The 21,455-nt window shown below is 43.6% G+C and overlaps 1 protein-coding gene across 1 annotated transcript; it reads left to right on the top strand.

Moving 5' to 3' along the window:
• Positions 1-565: 565 nt before the first annotated feature.
• Positions 566-21,200, top strand: LAG3 (lymphocyte activating 3). The gene is made up of 8 exons (XM_075842343.1): positions 566-653; positions 7,425-7,557; positions 9,676-9,893; positions 12,922-13,167; positions 13,953-14,201; positions 14,728-14,979; positions 16,875-16,990; positions 20,956-21,200. The coding sequence occupies exons 1-8, from the start codon at positions 605-607 to the stop codon at positions 21,037-21,039; spliced, it is 1,347 nt and encodes a 448-aa protein (XP_075698458.1). The 5' UTR covers positions 566-604; the 3' UTR covers positions 21,040-21,200.
• Positions 21,201-21,455: the final 255 nt, after the last annotated feature.

The following is a 21,455-nucleotide window of genomic DNA, read 5'->3' as shown; positions in this document are numbered from 1 at the left end:
TGGGAGATCACTGTATACAACCTGCAGCTTTATAAAACATCCTCTTCAGATACATGAAAATCATAACTTACATTGTCTTTGTGCAAAAAATATCTATAAAAGAAATAATCTACAGCCGCCACCTCTCTATCCGTGGACAGGCACGGATACCGGACTGACCCCCAACTTATCCAGCTAGAACAGCTGAATAGAACATGTTACTGGTCAGAAGAAGACGACTCAATGACTCCTACTAACTGATCTTGGGCATGCTGGGACTTATAGTTCCAGGATAGCCGGGCGGCCACAGTCTGTAGTTATAGACATTGTTCTGCCTCCTCCTGTACGGTGAAGTGACTCGCTTCTTCTATTAGACAATGCTCTGCTCTCTCTCTAGTAAACAGCAGTCTCACATTTTCCAGTGACAGAGACAGTCATAGACGGCTGACAGAGAGCGAGAGAACTAGATTTACATTTTCCAGTGTCTGTATTGCCTCTCAGAGATGTCACTTCTCAGCTGCCTCTACTGACAGGCGGGAAGAGAGTCAGCACATTGTGTCTGTGACGTGTGACATACATCTATAAGAGGGGAGACTGCTGAAGACACAACACCTGACACTCCGAAATGTATGTGAGACCGCTCTGTCTCTTACTGCTCTCCACCGTAATCTCAGGTAAGAGAAGAGTATCCACCGCTGATAGTGTGCAGCATAGTGTGTGTCCACCGCTGATAGTGAGCAGCATAGTGTGTGTCCACCGCTGATAGTGAGCAGCATAGTGTGTCCACCGCTGATAGTGAGCAGCATAGTGTGTCCACCGCTGATAGTGAGCAGCATAGTGTGTGTCCACCGTTGATAGTGAGCAGCATAGTGTGTGTCCACCGCTGATAGTGTGCAGCATAGTGTGTGTCCACTGCTGATAGTGAGCAGCATAGTGTGTGTCCACCGCTGATAGTGAGCAGCATAGTGTGTGTCCACCGCTGATAGTGAGCAGCAGTGTGTGTCCACCGCTGATAGTGAGCAGCATAGTGTGTGTCCACCGCTAATAGTGAGCAGCATAGTGTGTGTCCACCGCTGATAGTGAGCAGCATAGTGTGTCCACCGCTGATAGTGAGCAGCATAGTGTGTGTCCACCTCTGATAGTGTGCAGCATAGTGTGTATCCACCGCTGATAGTGAGCAGCATAGTGTGTATCCACCGCTGATAGTGTGCAGCATAGTGTGTGTCCACCGCTGATAGTGTGCAGCATAGTGTGTGTCCACTGCTGATAGTGTGCAGAATAGTGTGTGTCCACCGCTGATAGTGAGCAGCAGTGTGTGTCCACCGCTGATAGTGAGCAGCATAGTGTGTGTCCACCGCTGATAGTGAGCAGCATAGTGTGTGTCCACCGCTGATAGTGAGCAGCATAGTGTGTGTCCACCGCTGATAGTGAGCAGCATAGTGTGTCCACCGCTGATAGTGAGCAGCATAGTGTGTCCACCGCTGATAGTGAGCAGCATAGTGTGTGTCCACCGCCGATAGTGAGCTGCTTAGTGTGTCCACCGCTGATAGTGAGCAGCATAGTGTGTCCACCGCTGATAGTGAGCAGCATAGTGTGTCCACCGCTGATAGTGAGCAGCATAGTGTGTGTCCACCGCTGATAGTGAGCAGCATAGTGTGTCCACCGCTGATAGTGAGCAGCATAGTGTGTCCACCGCTGATAGTGAGCAGCATAGTGTGTCCACCGCTGATAGTGAGCAGCATAGTGTGTCCACCGCTGATAGTGAGCAGCATAGTGTGTGTCCACCGCTGATAGTGAGCAGCATAGTGTGTCCACCGCTGATAGTGAGCAGCATAGTGTGTGTCCACCGCTGATAGTGAGCAGCATAGTGTGTGTCCACCGCTGATAGTGAGCAGCATAGTGTGTGTCCACCGCTGATAGTGTGCAGCATAGTGTGTGTCCACCGCTGATAGTGTGCAGCATAGTGTGTCCACCGCTGATAGTGAGCAGCATAGTGTGTGTCCACCGCTGATAGTGTGCAGAATAGTGTGTGTCCACCGCTGATAGTGAGCAGCATAGTGTGTGTCCACCGCTGATAGTGAGCAGCATAGTGTGTGTCCACCGCTGATAGTGAGCAGCTTAGTGTGTGTCCACCGCTGATAGTGAGCAGCATAGTGTTTCCACCGCTGATAGTGAGCAGCATAGTGTGTGTCCACCGCTGATAGTGAGCAGCATAGTGTGTCCACCGCTGATAGTGAGCAGCATAGTGTGTCCACCGCTGATAGTGAGCAGCATAGTGTGTGTCCACCGCTGATAGTGAGCAGCATAGTGTGTGTCCACCGCTGATAGTGTGCAGCATAGTGTGTGTCCACCACTGATAGTGAGCAGCATAGTGTGTGTCCACCGCTGATAGTGAGCAGCATAGTGTGTGTCCACCGCTGATAGTGAGCAGCTTAGTGTGTGTCCACCGCTGATAGTGAGCAGCATAGTGTTTCCACCGCTGATAGTGAGCAGCATAGTGTGTGTCCACCGCTGATAGTGAGCAGCATAGTGTGTGTCCACCGCTAATAGTGTGCAGCATAGTGTGTGTCCACCGCTGATAGTGAGCAGCATAGTGTGTGTCCACCGCTGATAGTGAGCAGCATAGTGAGTGTCCACCGCTGATAGTGAGCGGCATAGTGTGTCCACCGCTGATAGTGTGCAGCATAGTGTGTGTCCACCGCTGATAGTTTGCAGAGTAGTGTGTCCACCGCGGATAGTGTGCAGAGTAGTGTGTCCACCGCTGATAGTGTGCAGAGTAGTGTGTCCACCGCTGATAGTGTGCAGAGTAGTGTGTCCACCGCTGATAGTGTGCAGAGTAGTGTGTCCACCGCTGATAGTGTGCAGAGTAGTGTGTCCACCGCTGATAGTGTGCAGAGTAGTGTCCACCGCTGATAGTGTGCAGCATAGTGTGTATCCACCGCTGATAGTGAGCAGCATAGTGTGTGTCCACCGCTGATAGTGAGCAGCATAGTGTGTGTCCACCGCTGATAGTGTGTAGCATAGTGTGTGTCCACCGCTGATAGTGTGCAGAATAGTGTGTCCACCGCTGATAGTGCTTTTTTCTCAATATACATGTATATAAATCACCTTTTACACCGGCCAACAATAGGGCGGTGCAGTGAGTGCCGATCAACGAGACATCGTTGATTGGCGCTCGTTTGCTCTTGTGACATGGAGCTATGGATGAGGATGAGCGGTCATTACTCCGATCGCTCGTCCCCATACATTATGTCGGCAGTGCGTCTCCCTGTTTACACAAGGAGATGTGCTGCTGACAATGATAATATTTCCATTTATTAAAACAATACGATCAGCAGACGATCGAGCGTTCATCTGCTGATCGCTGACCTTTTTTACACAGGCAATTATCGGCAACGAGCTTTATATTAACGCTCGTCTGCCCGATAATCGTCCTGTGTAAAACCCCCTTTAGAACAGGATTGTTAGTACTGATAAGATGCCCGGGATTGCGTATTTGTACTTTGCATCTTCAGGGAAAGGGGATCTTCCTGATTTGTGTGATCCATTGGACAATTCCGTTTCTGTAGCTCTTGCACTTGAAGATCTTGACCGGCCATCGCTGATCTACCAAGTGTCAGTCTCCATTGTATCGCTGGACTTCTGGATGATTAGTTGACAATAATGGATCCAATAATAAGATCATCTCCTGCTCCTGTGTCTTCACCATCAACTTTAATGTCACTTTTAGTTTTGTGTTGTCTTTTTTAGCATCTTGAAGGTTATTGATGTTTCTTCTACATCTTGAATCCTTGATCATGGCTTTGATGTTAATAGTAATTTTGTTATTTTTGCACCCCACTGACTGTATTGTCTGTACTGTGTATTTAGACATTTGTTAAAACCTCTTTTGGGATATTTAAATATATGGATCAAACCATTTTATTATCTAGCGTTCACCACTGACAGCAATGTATTTTGTGGGAAAATCTAATGGTATAGACAAACTAGTACACAATCATTTTCAGTGTTTAGTAATTTGTGCTTATATGGGCAGGGGTTCGGATTTTCAGTTTTGTTTTTTCCTCCCCACTTTCCAAAACTCATAACCTTTTTTATTTTTCCGTCGATATAGCCGTATGCGGACTTGTTTTTTGCAAGACGAGATGCAGATTTTCACGGCATGATTTATGTTACCATATAATGTAGTGGGAAACTAGAAAAAAATTATTTGTGAGGTGGAATAGGAAAAAAAAACAGTGATTCCACAATCTTTTGGGGGTTTCGTTGTTACGGGGTTCACCGTACGGTAAAAACTGAATGTTAACTTTTTTCTGCGGGTCAATACGATTAGGGCGATACCAAATTTATATATATTTTTTTTATGTTTTACTAATTTTACATGGTAGAAGCTATTTTCTAAAAATAAAATTTGTGTTTTGTCTCCACTTTCTGAGAGCCAGAACTTTTATTATTTCTGTCGATTGAGCCGTATGAGGACTTATGTTTTGCGGGGCGAGGTGTAGTTGCTATTGGTACCATTTTGGGGTACATGAGACTTTTGATCACTTTTTATACATTTTTTTGTGGGAGATGAAGGGACTAAAAACAGGGATTCCTACGTTTTTATTTTTCACGACATTCAGTTAAATATGGTTATATTGTAATAGTACGGACTTTTACGAATGTGGCGATTCCAGTAATGTTAATTTTTTTTATTTTATATTGTGCCTGGGGGAAAATAGGAAAAGTTTTTTTTTTTTTAACTTTTAATATTTTTGTTTTATATATACACTACCATTCAAAAGTTTAGGGTCACTTAGAAATTTCCTTATTTTTGAAAGAAAAGCACAGTTTTTTTCAATGAAGATAACATTAAATGAATCAGAAATCCACTCTATACATTGTTAATGTGATAAATGACTATTCTAGCTGCAAACGTCTGGTTTTTAATGCAATATCTACATAGGTGTATAGAGGCCCATTTCCAGCAACCATCACTCCAGTGTTCTAATCGTACATTGTGTTTGCTAACTGTGTTAGAAGGCTAATGGATGATTAGAAAACACTTGAAAACACTTGTGCAATTATGTTAGCACCGCTGTAAACAGTTTTGCTGTTTAGAGGAGCTATAAAACTGACCTTCCTTTGAGCTAGTTGAGAATCTGGAGCATTACATTTGTGGGTTCGATTAAACTCTCAAAATGGCTAGAAAAAGATAGCTTTCATGTGAAACTCGACAGTCTATTCTTGTTCTTAGAAATGAAGGCTATTCCATGCGAGAAATTGCCAAGAAACTGAAGATTTCCTACAACGGTGTGTACTACTCCCTTCAGAGGACAGCACAAACAGGCTCTAATCAGAGTAGAAAGAGAAGTGGGAGGCCCCGCTGCACAACTGAGCAACAAGACAAGTACATTAGAGTCTCTAGTTTGAGAAATAGACGCCTCACAGTTCCTCAACTGGCAGCTTCATTAAATAGTACCCGCAAAACACCAGTGTCAACGCCTACAGTGAAGAGGCGACTCCGGGATGCTGGCCCTCAGGGCAGAGTGGCAAAGAAAAAGCCATATCTGAGACTGGCTAATAAAAGGAAAAGATTAATATGGGCAAAAGCTCAGACATTGGACAGAGGAAGATTGGAAAAAAGTGTTATGGACAGACGAATCGAAGTTTGAGGTGTTTGGATCACACAGAAGAACATTTGTGAGACGCAGAACAACTGAAAAGATGGTGGAAGAGTGCCTGACGCCATCTGTCAAGCATGGTGGAGGTCATGTGATGGTCTGGGGTTGCTTTGGTGCTGGTAAAGTGGGAGATTTGAACACAGTAAAAGGGATTTTGAATAAGGAAGGCTATCACTCCATTTTGCAACGCCATACCATACCCTGTGGACAGCGCTTGATTGGAGCCAATTTCATCCTACAACAGGACAATGACCCAAAGCACCTCCAAATGATGCAAGAACTATTTAGGGAAGAAGCCGGCAGCTGGTATTCTATCTGTAATGGAGTGGCCAGCGCAGTCGCCAGATCTCAACCCCATAGAGCTGTTGTGGGAGCAGCTTGACCGTATGGTACGCAAGAAGTGCCCATCAAGCCAATCCAACTTGTGGGAGGGCCTTCTGGAAGCATGGGGTGAAATTTCTCCCGATAACCTCAGCAAATTAACAGCTCGAATGCCAAAGGTCTGCAATGCTGGAATTGCTGCAAATGGAGCGACCAAAGCAAAGTATGAAGGAGAAAATTATTATTTCAAATAAAAATCATTATTTCTAACCTTGTCAATGTCTTGACTATATTTTCTAGTCATTTTGCAACTCATTTGATAAATATAAGTGTGAGTTTTCATGGGAAACACAAAATTGTCTGGGTGACCCCAAACTTTTGAACGGTAGTGTATATACATATACTTTTTTTTCCACTGTATTTAACTTCTTTTACTACTGCCCCTAGGGGACTTGAACAAGGGATCGTTGGATCACTTGCATGATATACTGCAATACTAATGTATTGCAGTATATCGTTTTACTGACAGTCTCCTGTCATAGGAATTCAAAGATGGCAGTCCTGGGGGCCTTCATCAAGCCCCTAGGCTGCCATGCAAACCAACGGCACCCGGCGATCGCGTCATGGGGGGCCATTGCAACGTTACAGGGGGCTTCCCCCACTGTTTCTAACCACTTTACTTGCCACGGTCCATAAGGGGTTAAACGAGTGGGATCCCACTCGTTGCACTGAAGTCTCGGCTGTAAGACACGCTTGTTCTATGGAGCGGGCTCAACCCATGAACCTTCTCTATACTCGCCCACCCGACCTGCGTTGTATATATATGGCGCATGTCGGGAAGAAGTTAAAGGTTTTTTAGGGAGTTAAATTAGGCTGGATTCACACGAGCATGTTCGGTCCGTAAAGGACGGAACGTATTTCGGCCGCAAGTCCCGGACCGAACACAGTGCAGGGAGCCGGGCTCCTAGCATCATAGTTATGTACGACGCTAGGTATCCCTGCCTCTCCGTGGAACTACTGTCCCGTACTGAAAACATGATTACAGTACGGGACAGTTATACCGCAGCGAGGCAGGGACTCCTAGCGTCGTACATAACTATGATGCTAGGAGCCCGGCTCCCTGCACTGTGTTCGGTCCGGGACTTGCGGCCGAAATACGTTCCGTCCTTTACGGACCGAACATGCTCGTGTGAACCCAGCCTTACATATCAATAGTTCTTAAATCCAAAAAATAACAAACTTTGCTATTTACTTACATTTTAAATTCCTCAACCATTCCCCCTTCTCCGTCCATTACTGTCCTGGTCCCCACTGGTTATCTGTTTACAAGGGACAGACATAGTTCACAAAGCAGGATCATATAAGTCCATGATAGCTGTATGATTCTAACTGTGATAAGTTTGTATCTGCTAAGTTCTTGCTCCACATGTCTCATCTACTATCTCTCTCTCTCTATAGTCTCCGCTGTGCATGTTACTGGTGTCCTGGGTGGCCATGTAATTCTACCATGTACCATGACTAAGGATTTGGTGGAGGCTGGACGTCAGTCTACATACCCAACAAGCTTTGTGCACTGGCAGAAAGAAGATGGGTAAAAAATAATATACCCCTATAAGCCATATGAAAAACATTTTATCTTGAACGTTCTTGTTTTTTGTTTGGGTCTTCTGGCTTCCCACTAATCTTTTTATAATTGTTATATTTCTATCCATCTTTATGTTGCTGATTGTCCAGTCTGTTCTCTTATGTCAACGCTCCATCAAAACTCTCCCTCTAGTTTTCTACCCTAACTCTCCCTCTCGTCTTCTACCCTATCTCTCCCTCTCGTCTTCTACCCTAACTCTCCCTCTTGTCTTCTACCCTAACTCTCACTCTTGTCTTCTACCCTAACTCTCCCTATAATCTTCTACCCTAACTCTCCCTCTTGTATTCTACCCTAACTCTCCCTCTTGTCTTCTACCCTAACTCTCCCTCTTGTCTTCTACCCTAACTCTCACTCTTGTCTTCTACCCTAACTCTCCCTATAATCTTCTACCCTAACTCTCCCTCTTGTCTTCTACCCTAACTCTCCCTCTTGTCTTCTACCCTAACTCTCCCTCTTGTCTTCTACCCTAACTCTCCCTCTTGTCTTCTACCCTAACTCTTCCTCTTGTCTTCTACCCTAACTCTTCCTCTTGTCTTTCTTTTACCCTAACTCTCCCTCTAGTCTTCTACTCTAACTCTCCATATAATCTTCTACCCTAACTCTCCCTCTTGTCTTCTTCCCTAACTCTTCCTCTTGTCTTCTACCCTAACTCTTCCTCTTGTCTGTCTTTTACCTAACTCTCCCTCTAGTCTTCTACTCTAACTCTCCATATAATCTTCTACCCTAACTCTCCCTCTTGTCTTCTACCCTAACTCTCCCTCTCGTCTTTACCCTAACTCTCCCTCTCGTCTTTACCCTAACTCTCCCTCTCGTCTTCTACCCTAACTCTCCCTCTCGTCTTCTACCCTAACTCTCCCTCTCGTCTTCTACCCTAACTCTCCCTCTCGTCTTCTACCCTAACTCTCCCTCTCGTCTTCTACCCTAACTCTCCCTCTCGTCTTCTACCCTAACTCTCCCTCTCGTCTTCTACCCTAACTCTCCCTCTCGTCTTCTACCCTAACTCTTCTTGTCTTCTACCCAAACACCTCCTCTTGTCTTCTACCCTAACTCTCCCTCTAGTCCTGTCCCCTAATTCTACCTCTAGTCTTGTCTCCTAACCCTTCCTCTAGTCTTCTCTCCTGTCTGTCTCTCTAGTATTCCACCCTAACTCTCTCTCTAGTCTTCTCTCCTGTCTGTCCCTCTAGTCTACCACCCTAACTTTCCCTCTAGTCATCTACCCTAATTCTCCCTCTAGTCTTCTCCCCTTACTCTCCTTTTAGTCTTCTACTCTAACTCTCAATTTTGTCTTCTCCCCTAACTCTCCCCCTAGTCATCCCTTCTTACTCCTCATTTAGTCTTCTCCCCTAACTCTCCCTCTAGTCTTCTTGGATGGAAGAATGAATGTGTTGTGGATTATAAAGTCTGCATCATGTTCATTATTGACGTAGATTCTACACTGAAAATCTGAGGATTAGCTCCATTGAATTACAATAGAGCTAATTTATATGCCAATCCCCTGGCTAATCCATGTCAGAAATCGGAGTTTCAGATGCAGATTTCCTAAAAAATTCAAAGCGGATTTGTTTATGGTAAATCAGTGCTGTGTGAACATGGCCTAAGTCTCCCTCTAATCTTCCCTTATTCTCCCTCTGGTCATCCGTCTCAACTTTTTCTCTCATTCTCTATCCCACCTCAATTTCTTGCCTTCCACCACAACCATCCTTCTCCCTTTCTATTCCAACTCTCAATCAGATCTCTCATTCCAACTCTTCTCCCCTCATCTCACTTCCCAACTCATACTAATCTTCAACTCGCTACTATAGTCTCTAATTTTAACCCTTTATCTATCCATTAGTCATGATTCCATGTCATCCATTCTACCTCCACTCTACCACTTGCATATCGCTTGTATGTTACGCCATATGGTCCTTTTTAATTTTTTACCCAAAACTATTTCTCATTAACCAATGTCACCGTTCATTAAATTCCATATGTTCTCCTTCTCCCAAATATTCATCCTACTCACAAATATCTCATCACCATGTGCCAGTATGTTACCCTCATCCTGAGTCTTCCTTATTTCAGGTTTCTGAGGACAGTGCACAAGTTGCTTCCAAGTGGCGTTACTTACACAGCTCTCCAAGCCACATCACGTGCCTTGGTTCCGCCATCTTTGATCGATCAAGGATTTTTTTCATTACACCTGAAAGATTTGACGGAGCAAGATGCTGGAACGTACTATGCGGTTGCCAAGTACGGGGGAAGCAAGACGCAATGTTTTGTAACCCTGAGTACCATAACACGTATGTATTTCTATGTTTTTGAGATTTGCGGTTAAGTTACGGTTAAGTTTATGTTTTTGAGATTTAGCATCCATGATATTCAGCCATTCTGGGTAAAGGAACTAATCTGTAGTCTTTATCTGTGTTGTGTGTGTGAATATATTATAAAATACCATTCAAATATTGTCTTTTTTTATATTTCCTCTTGAGATAAAGGTATTTTTGAGGAATTTGAGAAAACATTAAAAGTATCCATTATTTTTTTCATTTTCACTCGAAAAACCTGATAAGAAAAGTTCAACCTTAATGAAATCTGTGCCTGGAAGGTGACACTCTCGCTCCATCAGATAAGCGTACTTCATTTATTTCTTGACATTTCTTTGGAGTTGGAGCGGATAGTAGTGACACCATATGATAGAGAGACTTCAAACCACCCCGCAAAGATGGGCAGGGATAAAAGGGTACATTACTTAGGGGTGTCCAACCAGTTTTGAAGGGGACGTCACGGGTGCCAGGGTACCAAGAGCTTGAACCACTGATCTCCCCATTGATGCCCAAACCTTTGGAAGGGCAGCCTAGTTTATTGATTGGAAAGTTTTACTGTCTGGCAGTATTATTTATGCACTGTATGATTATTCGGACACTGTATTATTGTATTATTTGGGAATCATTAGGTACACCTTAAGGTGTGGATGTCAGAAGAAGGCCCTTCACAGGGCACCAGCCAACGAGGGCCCTATACAAAAGTATACATTTTTTTAAATGATAACCTGATATATTATGCACTGTATATATAAAAAAATTCCCCATTTGCTACCTGAAAACCGTCAGCACACTGCAGTTGACAGATCCAAGACCAGGACAAGGCCGTGAGAAAGAACTCATATAACAACGAGCTGTAATACGACCATGGGAATAGTCGGTTAATAAGTCGAGCTGTGGATAGTACTAGGATAAACAAGCCATTATGCATAGAAAATCATAATAAGATCTGCCAACAGCAGGTAGCCTGCTTGTTGATAGTTTCCAGCTATCAATTTATTTTTGGAATAATAAGTAATAATAAATTATAATAATAAAATGATAAAAAGCTAATGGAGTTATGCTGGATTTTACCATTTTATGACTATTTAGGACACATTTTTGGCTGTTTTTCGCCTGATGAAGGAGAGAGAAGCAAATTATAGGGGATTACATCCAGGTTAGGAGTTGTAAAATGTTTCTATAACTAAAGGGAATGGTTCCAATAATTACATTACTACTGAATACATGTTCAGAATTGTGCGGCTGAGATTGAATGTGATAAAGGTGGGTGCTGGATTTTTTCCACCCTCTATTGTAATCTAATACTGAACAGCTACACAATTTCTATCTATAATCTGGGTCTGTAGGCAGCAGAATATCACTGTGGGATGATCAGTACTTTACATAGAGATTATATGGGAAAACTGAAAATAGTGCGGGGAATACAAGGAGCAGTGGAAATTGTGAAGCATCCTCCCGATCACTAAGTCAAAATGAATCTCACTAATTCTTCATCGTACATCACTATGGGATATACTGCCACAATGTGGGTACAAAGAAGATCAGACTCATCGGCAGATGTTTTACAGCAGTGCCCCTCACCCTCCCCACCACATACATCCTGTTATTATCTTGTGTATAAGGGGCTCTGCTGACGCACACAGAGGGGATTCAGGAAACTGGTGACACACGAGACTTTAAAAGAGTGCGAGGGTCCCCGGCAGGGCTGCTATCACAGTTTCCTTTAGGTAATTATATTAAATATAAACCATTAGTAATAAAACTGAAGGTGGAAGAAAAGAAAGAGGGGAACAATAAGAGAAAGGGCAACGAAGAAAAAGACAAAAAAATCTAATTCGGTAACAAAGAGTGGGAGAAAGTTGCCGTTTGGAAAAAAAAAGACGTCTTGAAAGAAGGTGGTCTTATCAGTAGGTCTAAATAAACCCAGGGCCATTGTAAAAAAAACTGATCCGTCTTTTTTATAAACTGTAGGACTTGGGGGCATCAACTCAATATGGTTAAAATGTGTTTTATGTTCAATGTAGGGAGGGGTTCTCTACAGTAAGAGCGGTAAAGTTGCTGATTGCCATTCAGCCTTGGGAGTTGGGGGTTGCCAACAAGTCATTTTGCTTTCGCACGTGTATTTAGATACTAGATACTTAGATACAAGGATAGTGAGGGAATTTAATATTTGGCCCGGGTGAAGGAACTCTGATAGTATTGGCAAAATCAGGAAAAACTCTAATCTTATGAATAATGGCATCAATGGGGGAAACTAATGAAACTATAATATGTAGATCATTTTGAAATTTAGTCAAATGTCCATGTGGGTCAAAAAGGAATTTTTTGTTTCCCTCAAAAGGCAACATTTTTCAGAATTGACATGGGTAAGTGGCGTTGTTTTTTCCATCCTCTTCATCATTTAACCACACTCGAGAGGTTGAACTTGATGGACATTTGTTTTCTTCAAAGTATGTAACTATATGATGCAAGACGAACCGGCACCAAGTGGTAGAGCTCCGATCATTGAGTGCAGTATCAGCATTATTAGGCCCTATGGGCAGAAAAAATAAAATAATTTAAAATTATATTTGTTGACAGGGTTTGATAGCCTATAGTAAGCAACTATATTAAAGGAAGTAGTCATCGGAAATAAAATAAGACAATATAAGATGTTTCTCATTCCCAACCCCATTTTTAAGGATCACCCTTAAAGTATTTTTGAGAAAAAAATATTATTATATCCTAATGTTTGTAAGATGGGAGGAGCTGTGACAACTTCTATTCACTTTCATTACACAAATGTATTTGCTATTACCATTAAAGGAAACAAGGTAATTTTTTGATGGGTGAATGTGGTGGACCTCATGGACGTCTGGCCAAAGTTAGAATTGGTTGCATATGGCTGCTCGCGAGTGAACGGTAACAATATATGTTTTATAGAACAGCAGCTGATGCAGAAATATTTTACGTCAAATAATTCCATTCTGTATTCTTACTGACCTTATACTCTCTTGTTGCGCAGTGACACAGTCTCCCCATGGTCCTCTTCCTGAAAATAGTTCTGTCAACATGACATGCAGAATTGACGACCCCGAAAATTCCTCCACCACTGTTTCTTGGTTACATCATGGAAACCGTGTCCAGCCCTCCAGTAGAATATCAGTGAATGGGAGTAGTCTGTATCTCCATAGGCTTACTCAAGAAGACCATGGCAAGTGGAGCTGTGAGGTGGATGGTGCAAAATCAAGTGTGACCCTTTTGGTGGTTGGTGAGTCATCGAAATATTAACGCACAAGGATTTCAATAATAATTATAGACACCCCTATGAAACTGCAAATCCAAATCATTACAGCGTAGGAACTCCCATGTAGAGGTCACCTAAAGGCTTTTGCATGGTCAAAGGGACCTCCAATATTTTCAGTTTTTTCACATAAAGGCAGGCCCATGCATTTTTTTTTTTGATTTTTTTTTGATAAAAAATATTTGTTAGGGAGTCTTACGAAATAATTGATTAACCCCATATTTGGGGCATGCATGTTTGGAGGGACAGGTAGAGATCCACTGATGGACTATATGTCTCCCTGCGCTAGTCCTGCCTTGAATGGATTTTCCAACTATAAACATTTATGGCATGTCAATTGGACATCATTGGGAGAAAATGCTCACTTGACTGATCAGTATCCAGGGTCATACTGGTTCACCAGAGTACCAGAGTGTCCTCCGGTGGGCCAAGGCTCTGGCCCAATAGTGGGCCCAAAGGTCTTGCAGAACATTCTCATTTGGAGCTGACTTTGGAGCCAATCACTTGCCATTTCTCAAGGAACCCCATTACGACACTGGCTGTATCTCTCCTAGAGAATAATAGACAGTGAGCATTGACTTCAATCCTCTGCAAACAGGTCCCAGAACATGGCATACAAGGAGTGGGGGCAATATCTCAAGGCATGATGTGTCTTTCCTTCGTTAGAATTAACTTATAAATTGTTTTTGATCCAGATTTTCATGGTTATTCATTGTCCAGTGGTCAATATATCATGTATCTTCTTCTATCAGGTATCTCTGGGCCACTCTCAGTTTACACTGCAATGGGCTCCTCAGTTGTGCTCCCCTGTAACATCACACACTTGTCAATGGAACGGCGACCGAGAGTTCATTGGAGCAGAGACAAAAAGAACATTCATGACAACAAACAAGCGCTTGTCCTCAATCATGTGAGACCAGAAGATGCTGGAATTTACCAATGTGAGACCACATACAAAAGCCAAAGACTGACCAAACGAATTGAACTGAAGGTGATCCAAGGTCAGTGGTGGACTTATGGTTTAACCATTTAGGTAATCAAGTTGAATAACTAGAGTGACAAAGAAAACATAATGTGGTGTGGTCCATCTCATTGACCATTCTTCAGATGTGGTCCATGTCATTGACCATTCTTCAGGTGTGGTCCATCTCATTGACCATTCTTCAGGTGTGGTCGATCACAGTGACACATGTATTGGGGAGGTCCATCTCATTGATAAATATTCAGTTGAAGTGAATCTAATGGATACATATTCTGGTGAGGTACATCTTACTGATATATGTATGGTCCATCTCAATGAAACATGTTCTGGTCTGGTCCATCTTACTGACACATGTTTCACAGCGCTCCATCCAACAGACCTTTTTTTGTGTTTTTTCCTCTCCTATCTTACTGGCACATATTCTAATGTGGTGGAGCTTACTGGTGAGACTGGTTCTATGTAGTAGCCATTCGTTGATTCATTACAGATAAAATGACTTGAAAATGAGTTCTTGTATACATGAGACTTGTCTTTTTGATTCTTAGTTTCGCCTTCTGGCCCTGTATTTGCCAGAGAAGGTTCCCACCTGCAGCTGCTATGTAACGTTACTGGTTCATCAGGGAAAGAGCGGTTTCAATGGACAGGCCCATCGCTTCTAGACGGACAGAGATATGTCATTAAAGGAGCAGTACTGGACCTGCCGAATGTGAAAACAAAGGACGCTGGGGCATGGACCTGCTCAGTTTATGGAATTAAAGAAAATCTTGCAGAGGTGGAACATTGGGTCCATGTGCATGGTAAACCTTCTGACAATTTTACTTTGTTATTATAATATTGTACAAGCAATGTCCTCTCAAATATTATGAGGTTTAAAACTAAAACGATAGACCCTATCCTCTACTCTGGTTTGTCTACTTCATTTTCTTGACCTTCTCTTGCTCCGCCAATATCTGGAATATCCATGCCAATGTCTTATTGTGTTTCCATTATTCTCCGGTATGATGTCTGCCTCATTGCTTTTCAATTTCTTTGATGTGTTTAACACCAATTTTTACTGTCCATGGTGTTTCACCAAATTATCTGTCTTTAATACAAATGGCACTAAGCCTAAAGTCTATCATCTTAATTTGCTCTACTCTGTTCCGACGTCCCTTTCCACCATCCTTTTTCTTCTGTCCATCTTTGCATCTTCTCTTCCGGTTCATGTCATCATCCTGCCTCTTCCCTGTCTTCTCTCCATCTTTGTATCTTCTCTACCTTTTCCTCTTATCATCCTTCTTCTTACCGGTCCGCTCTCCATCTTTGTATCTTCTCTACATGCTTCTATCATCATCCCTTTCCCTTCTTAGTCTTTTGACCATCTTATCTTCCCTGTCTGCGCTATCATACCCAGTCCTCTACTAACCATTATTGTACCTTCTCGTCCCGTCTCTTTACCCACAACCTTTCCTGTCCTGGTCTTTATTCTGTCATTGCCTCCCCTCCACCTGCTTCTCTCTCTTTATAGTCGATCATTGGTCTATATTTACCTACTCCTTTTTCCACCACCTTTTGTCTTCCAGATTTTCTGTCCATCATTCAATTTTCTCTACACTTTCCTATCACCATTTTTTCCATTTGTTTTTCTTCTTTCAATCCACACATCTCTCCTATCTCCTCCTAGGACCACCATCTTCTCTGCTGCTGGCCACTATTGTATTTATTTCACTTGTGTAGCCATACTTTATCTTTGAGGTCTTCTGACAGTAGCAACTCTTCCCATAATTTTTAGATCTTTTGGTCTTTGCCCTATTATTGTATCTCCTCTATCTACTTCTTTCACCACCGCCTTTTTATTATTGTATCTCCTCTACCTTTCTTCTCTCACCAACCACGTTTTTACTATAGTATCTCCTCTACCTTTGTCTCTCACCACCATCTTTTTACTATTATCTCTCTTCTACCTTCTTCTTTCACCTCCATCTTTATATTATTGTATCTCCTCTACCTTCTTCTCTCACCACCATCTTTTTACTATTGTCTCTCTTCTACCTTCTTCTCTCCTCAACTTTTTATTATTGTATCTCCTCTACCTTTCTTCTCTCACCACAATGTTTTTATTGTATCTTCTCTATCTACTTCTCTTACCACCATCTTTTTACTATTGTCTCTCTTCTAACTTCTTCTCTCACTACCAACTTTTTTACTATTTTATCTCCTCTACCTTCCTCTTTCACCACCATCTTTTTATTATTGTATCTGCTCTACCTTCTTTCACCACTATCTTTTTATGCTTGTTTCTCCTCTTGCCTCCTTTTCTTACCAAAACTTTATTATTGTGTCTCCTTTACCTTATGTGTAACATATATTGGTGCATCTCTCAATCATCTTATATATCTAATACATTTTCCAATTTATGTTTTTTTGTTTTGTTTTTTTTTTAACCTTTTCCACATATGATCTTGTTTGGAGTCTCAGGAGAAGCATGTAGGAACTTGATGTAGTTCCGCTCCGCTATAATCTTCTTTACTGGGGTTTTCCCTCTGATCTTGTATCTGCTTCACCATCTCCAAATATTTTCTTTATCTTCGCCTATATTCAGTTTTCTCTTCTCATGTCCGCCATCTTGTTATTTCCCTTTTACTTGCCTCCTGTTTTATTCTTCTCCCCATTGTATCATGATCTGACTCTTGTTAAATATTCTCTTTCCCAGCTGCCCAAACTGCAGGTGTTGATTCGTTCACCTCATGGCATGTCATCCTCCTCCTGATGCTCATACTGGTTTTATGCCTGGCAGCAATTGCTTTTATTTCTTTCCGTAACCACAAGGTAAGCAGTGGAAAAAGAGAAAACATCAAGTGATGAAGTTAATCAATTTAATTAATAACCCCAATCAATTAGCCGGAGCAGAGAGTGACTAAAACGAGTATTGCTCCCCCTGGAGAACCCAGCATGTCCGTGCATTACATGGACAGCCTATTGATTTCAATAGAAACCATGTAATATTTTCTTTTCCTGAGGTGGCGCTGCTGGGGAATTGAACACTTGTTGGCCGTTCTCCGTGCTGATTGCAACTGATAAGCATATTTTTGGGAAGCCCTTCTTCTAAAAAGGGGTTCCCAAAGTAGACACCAAAACATGTCATTATCAAGACCCCATCTGATTTGGGGACCAAACCACTAAATGTAAATTCATCCATACTCCTTTCATCCAACTGCCCCGTCTTGTTTCTTACCCTTTGTCAATTTGACCCTGTACCTTCCACTATAAAGAATTTCCCCCGTTTCGGCTAACAAATGAGGGTCTTAAAGGGAATGTGTTGCCAGCAAAAAAAAATTTTTAATTAAACATTTAGTGTGTAGGTGTTTAAACATTGTTCACATTTTTTTTATTTTTTTCACGAGTCAGGAAATATTATAAATTAGATTCTAATTTATAATATTTCCCATTGCTGGTCACTAGATGGAGCTATTCCCAAAATTGCAGCATTGCATGTGGTAAAGCAACCACATTGCTTTTTGCTGCAAAATTGGGAAAAAAGCACTCGCTCTAGTGAGCTCTGAGAATCCCCCCCTCCTTTATCCTGGCTAGTGCCGGGATAAACGAGGGGATTGAACGGTCTAACCTCCTACACTGTGTGTCGCCATTTTTTGAGCTAACACACAGTGTAGAAGGTTTACATACAGTAGCAGTGGCGTAACTACCGCGGTAGCAGCAGTAGCGGCTGCTACGGGGCCCGGGGCTTGAGGGGGCCCGGTGGCGCCGCTAGCAGCCGTTATGGCTACTACAGCGGTAGCGCCGCTACTGTGGGGCCCGCGACGCCGAGCCTTACACAGGCCCTCTCATGCCTGTAGGTGTCGCTAGCACCGGAGGGGGCCCCAGTGCTAGCGGCAGCCAAATACATGTATTAGCACTGAATGGCCGGGCATGTTCCGTGCCTGACCATCCAGTGCCTTACAATGACACTGATTGGCTAGCGGCGCGATGACATCATCGCGCCGCTTCCATGCTTGGAAGGTGCTGATTGGCGGGGCAAGTCATTCTGCCCCGCCAATCGGCGTCATTGGAGGACGCTCGTTCAGCTCCTGCAGACATGCTCAGAAGAGAGCATGTCTGCATCGCCAGTGAACAGCGTGGGAACCGGCGAATGTGAGTATGTCAAGTTTTTTTTTTTCCCCTCATAAAAATGTGAATGGCATTATCTATAGTGGGGGGGGGATCATCTTTATGTGGGCTATTATATATAGGGGGTCTATATGTGGGGCAGTAGCTACAGGGGGGTCTATATGTGGGGCAGTTTTTACAGGGGGGTCTATATGTGGGGTAGTAGCTACAGGGGGGTCTATATGTGGTTGTGTGGGCCATTATATACAGGGGGCTCTATATGTGGGCCATTATATACAGGGGGGTCTATATGTGGGGGTGGGGGCCACTATATACAGGGGGCTCTATATGTGGGCCATTATATACAGGGGGCTCTATATGTGGGCCACTATATACAGGTGGGGGTCTATATGTGGGCCACTATATACAGGGGGGTCTATATGTGGGCCACTATATACAGGGGGGTCTATATGTGGGACACTATATACAGGGGTGGGTTACCTGTGGGGCACTATATACAGGGGGGTCTATATGTGGGACACTATATACAGGGGTGGGTTACCTGTGGGGCACTAGCAACAGGGTGGCTATATGTAGTGCACAGTCTACAGGGGGAGCTATATGTGAGACACTATATACAGAGGTGGGCTATACGTGGAGCACTAACTATAGGGGAAGCTATATGTAGGGCAGCACGGTGGCTCAGTGGTTAGCACTATTGCCTTGCAGCTCTGGAGTCCATATGTGGGCACTATCTATAGGGGCTTCTATGTAGGTCACTATCTACAGGGGGCATGTTGTGTGTTTGTGACAGTTATATTTAGATGTGTTGAGAATTTTAACTTTGTTTATAGGAGCAGAAATGTTTTAAAAGTGAGAAGCTGAAGACATCTGAACGGAAAACTGCAGAAATGGGTCATGGCCGGGAGAAATCCATCATAGATGTCTGAACCGGAGGGAGAAGAAAAGAACTAGAATCTGAGACGTCACCGGTGAGTCACTTAATGTAAATGTTTATTCTGCCTCTAATCAGTATTGTAGTCACTGTATGATCTGCAGCGAGATGATGGTGATAGGATTTTTTTTGTGAAACCGCATCTCCCAGCATATCCTTACCATTGTTCAGGCCATGCTGGGAGCTGTAGTTTTACGCCGTACAAACCTATACGCAGTGGCGTAACTACCGCTATAGCAGCCGTAGCGACTTCTACAGAGCCTGCAGCATGAGGGGGCCCGTGCCACCCGCCGGCACGGCCCCCTCCCATGGCCGCAGGCTCCGCTAGCAGCCGCTATAGCTGCTACAGCGCGACGCCACTGAAGGGGTTGTTCCTACATAAGACATGTATCCCCTATCCACAGGATAGGGGATACATGTGTGATCGCTGGCAGGGATGAGGAGAACAGGGGACCAAAAGTCCCCCCTAAGTTCTCCATGACAAACCTCAGACTTCCGGGGTCTGTGTCGGCAGCTCCGTAGAAATGAATGGAGTGCCGGTCGCGCTTGTGCGCATGCGTGACTAGCGCTCCTTTCATTTTTATTGAACTGCGCAGACGCCGGAAGTCCGAGGTTAGTCATGGAGAACTTCGGGGGACTTTCGGTCCCCCGTTCTCCTTATCGCTGCCAGCGATCACACATGTATCCCCTGTCCTGTGGATAGGGGATGCATGTCTTTTGTAGGACAAACTATAGGCCGTTTTTTTTTGGGGGGGGGGGGGGCTATATGGCGTTATCTACAGAGGGGTTCTGTATGGCGTTATCTACAGGGGGGGCTGTATGGCGTTATCTACAGGGGGGGCTGTATGGCGTTATCTACAGAGGGGGTCTGTATGGCGTTATCTACAGGGGGGCTGTATGGCGTTATCTGCAGGGGGCTGTGTATGGTGCTATCTATAGGGGCGCGCTGTGTGGTGGAATCTATAGGGAGGCACTATCTACAAGGGGGGGGGGGTTGTGTGATTCCCAGCAGAGGGGGGGCCCCAGTCAAAAGTTTGCTATGGGGCCCAGTCTTTCCTAGTTACGCCCCTGTACAGTAGTAAACACACACAAACACGAACATACATAGAAATCTCTTACCTGCTCCTGCCGCCGCCGCTCCCTCCGGCCCGTCCGCTCCGTCTGCTGCCGCTGGTCCAAGTGCACAAGTCCGGAAGCCGCGACCGGAAGTAGTAATCTTACTGTCCGGCTGCGACTTCCGGTCCACAGGAAAATGGCGCCAGACGGCGCGCATTTCAAATTGGACTGTGTGGGAGCGGCGCATGCGCAGTTCCCACACAGACGGCGTACACAGAAGTGGATGGGACGGGACCCGTTCGCAGTCCCTATGGGACTGGAGCTGCCGTATTCCATGTCTGTATGTGTCGTTAATCGACACATACAGAAATGGAAAAAAAAATGGCAGCCCCCATAGGGAAGAAAAAGTGAAAAAATAGAAAAAAGTAACACACAAACACACAAATAAATAAAAACGTTTTTAATAAAACACTAACATTAAACTGACATGAATTTTTTTTTTGTGGTGACACTGTTCCTTTAAAGGGCAGATCGACACTGGTTTTACCAACTGGGACAACTCCTTTATTTCTTGTTATTGGTGTCAGTAGTGATCGCCCTCCCTCGCTAGCCATCCTACCCTTAACTGTGCCCCTGAATTATTCTTGTCTCTCTAACCCTTTTGTCTTGTGTATTTCAGAGGCGACTGTCTCACCTGGCCGCTCTGACATCTCTAGAAACTTCTTCAGTCTGTCCACCAAAGAAGCTCTCCGTCTCCGAATGATACAAATCGTACCGGACACCTCGACCTTATCGCTTCACACCAGCAATGGCCTGTTTTCCGCTTGCTTACATTTATGTAGGAAATCCTCCCCGCACACAACGGGAGACGTGCGATGATATCGTATTCCTGCAATATTTTGTATATAAAATATTTAGCATTTATTTTTGTAATTTATTTTTATTATATGGTTCTTGTCTACGTTATTTGAAATAAAATTCAACCAAAATAAAATGAAACACAAATATATCAATCACAAGGTGACAGTTCCATCATCAGAGTCTGAGAAGGATATTTAAAGGTAACAACCAATATGGCTGCACTTCCTGTTGTCACTATTGCAAAATGGCCGCCGTGACAAATTTCGAAAAAGGCCATTTTCTCCCGTAAGTATATAAAAGATAATTTTCCAACTTTGG

This window comes from Rhinoderma darwinii, chromosome 11, assembly GCF_050947455.1.
Source record: "Rhinoderma darwinii isolate aRhiDar2 chromosome 11, aRhiDar2.hap1, whole genome shotgun sequence".
Lineage (NCBI taxonomy): Eukaryota > Metazoa > Chordata > Amphibia > Anura > Rhinodermatidae > Rhinoderma > Rhinoderma darwinii.
This window is presented reverse-complemented; position numbering and strand designations above follow the sequence as displayed.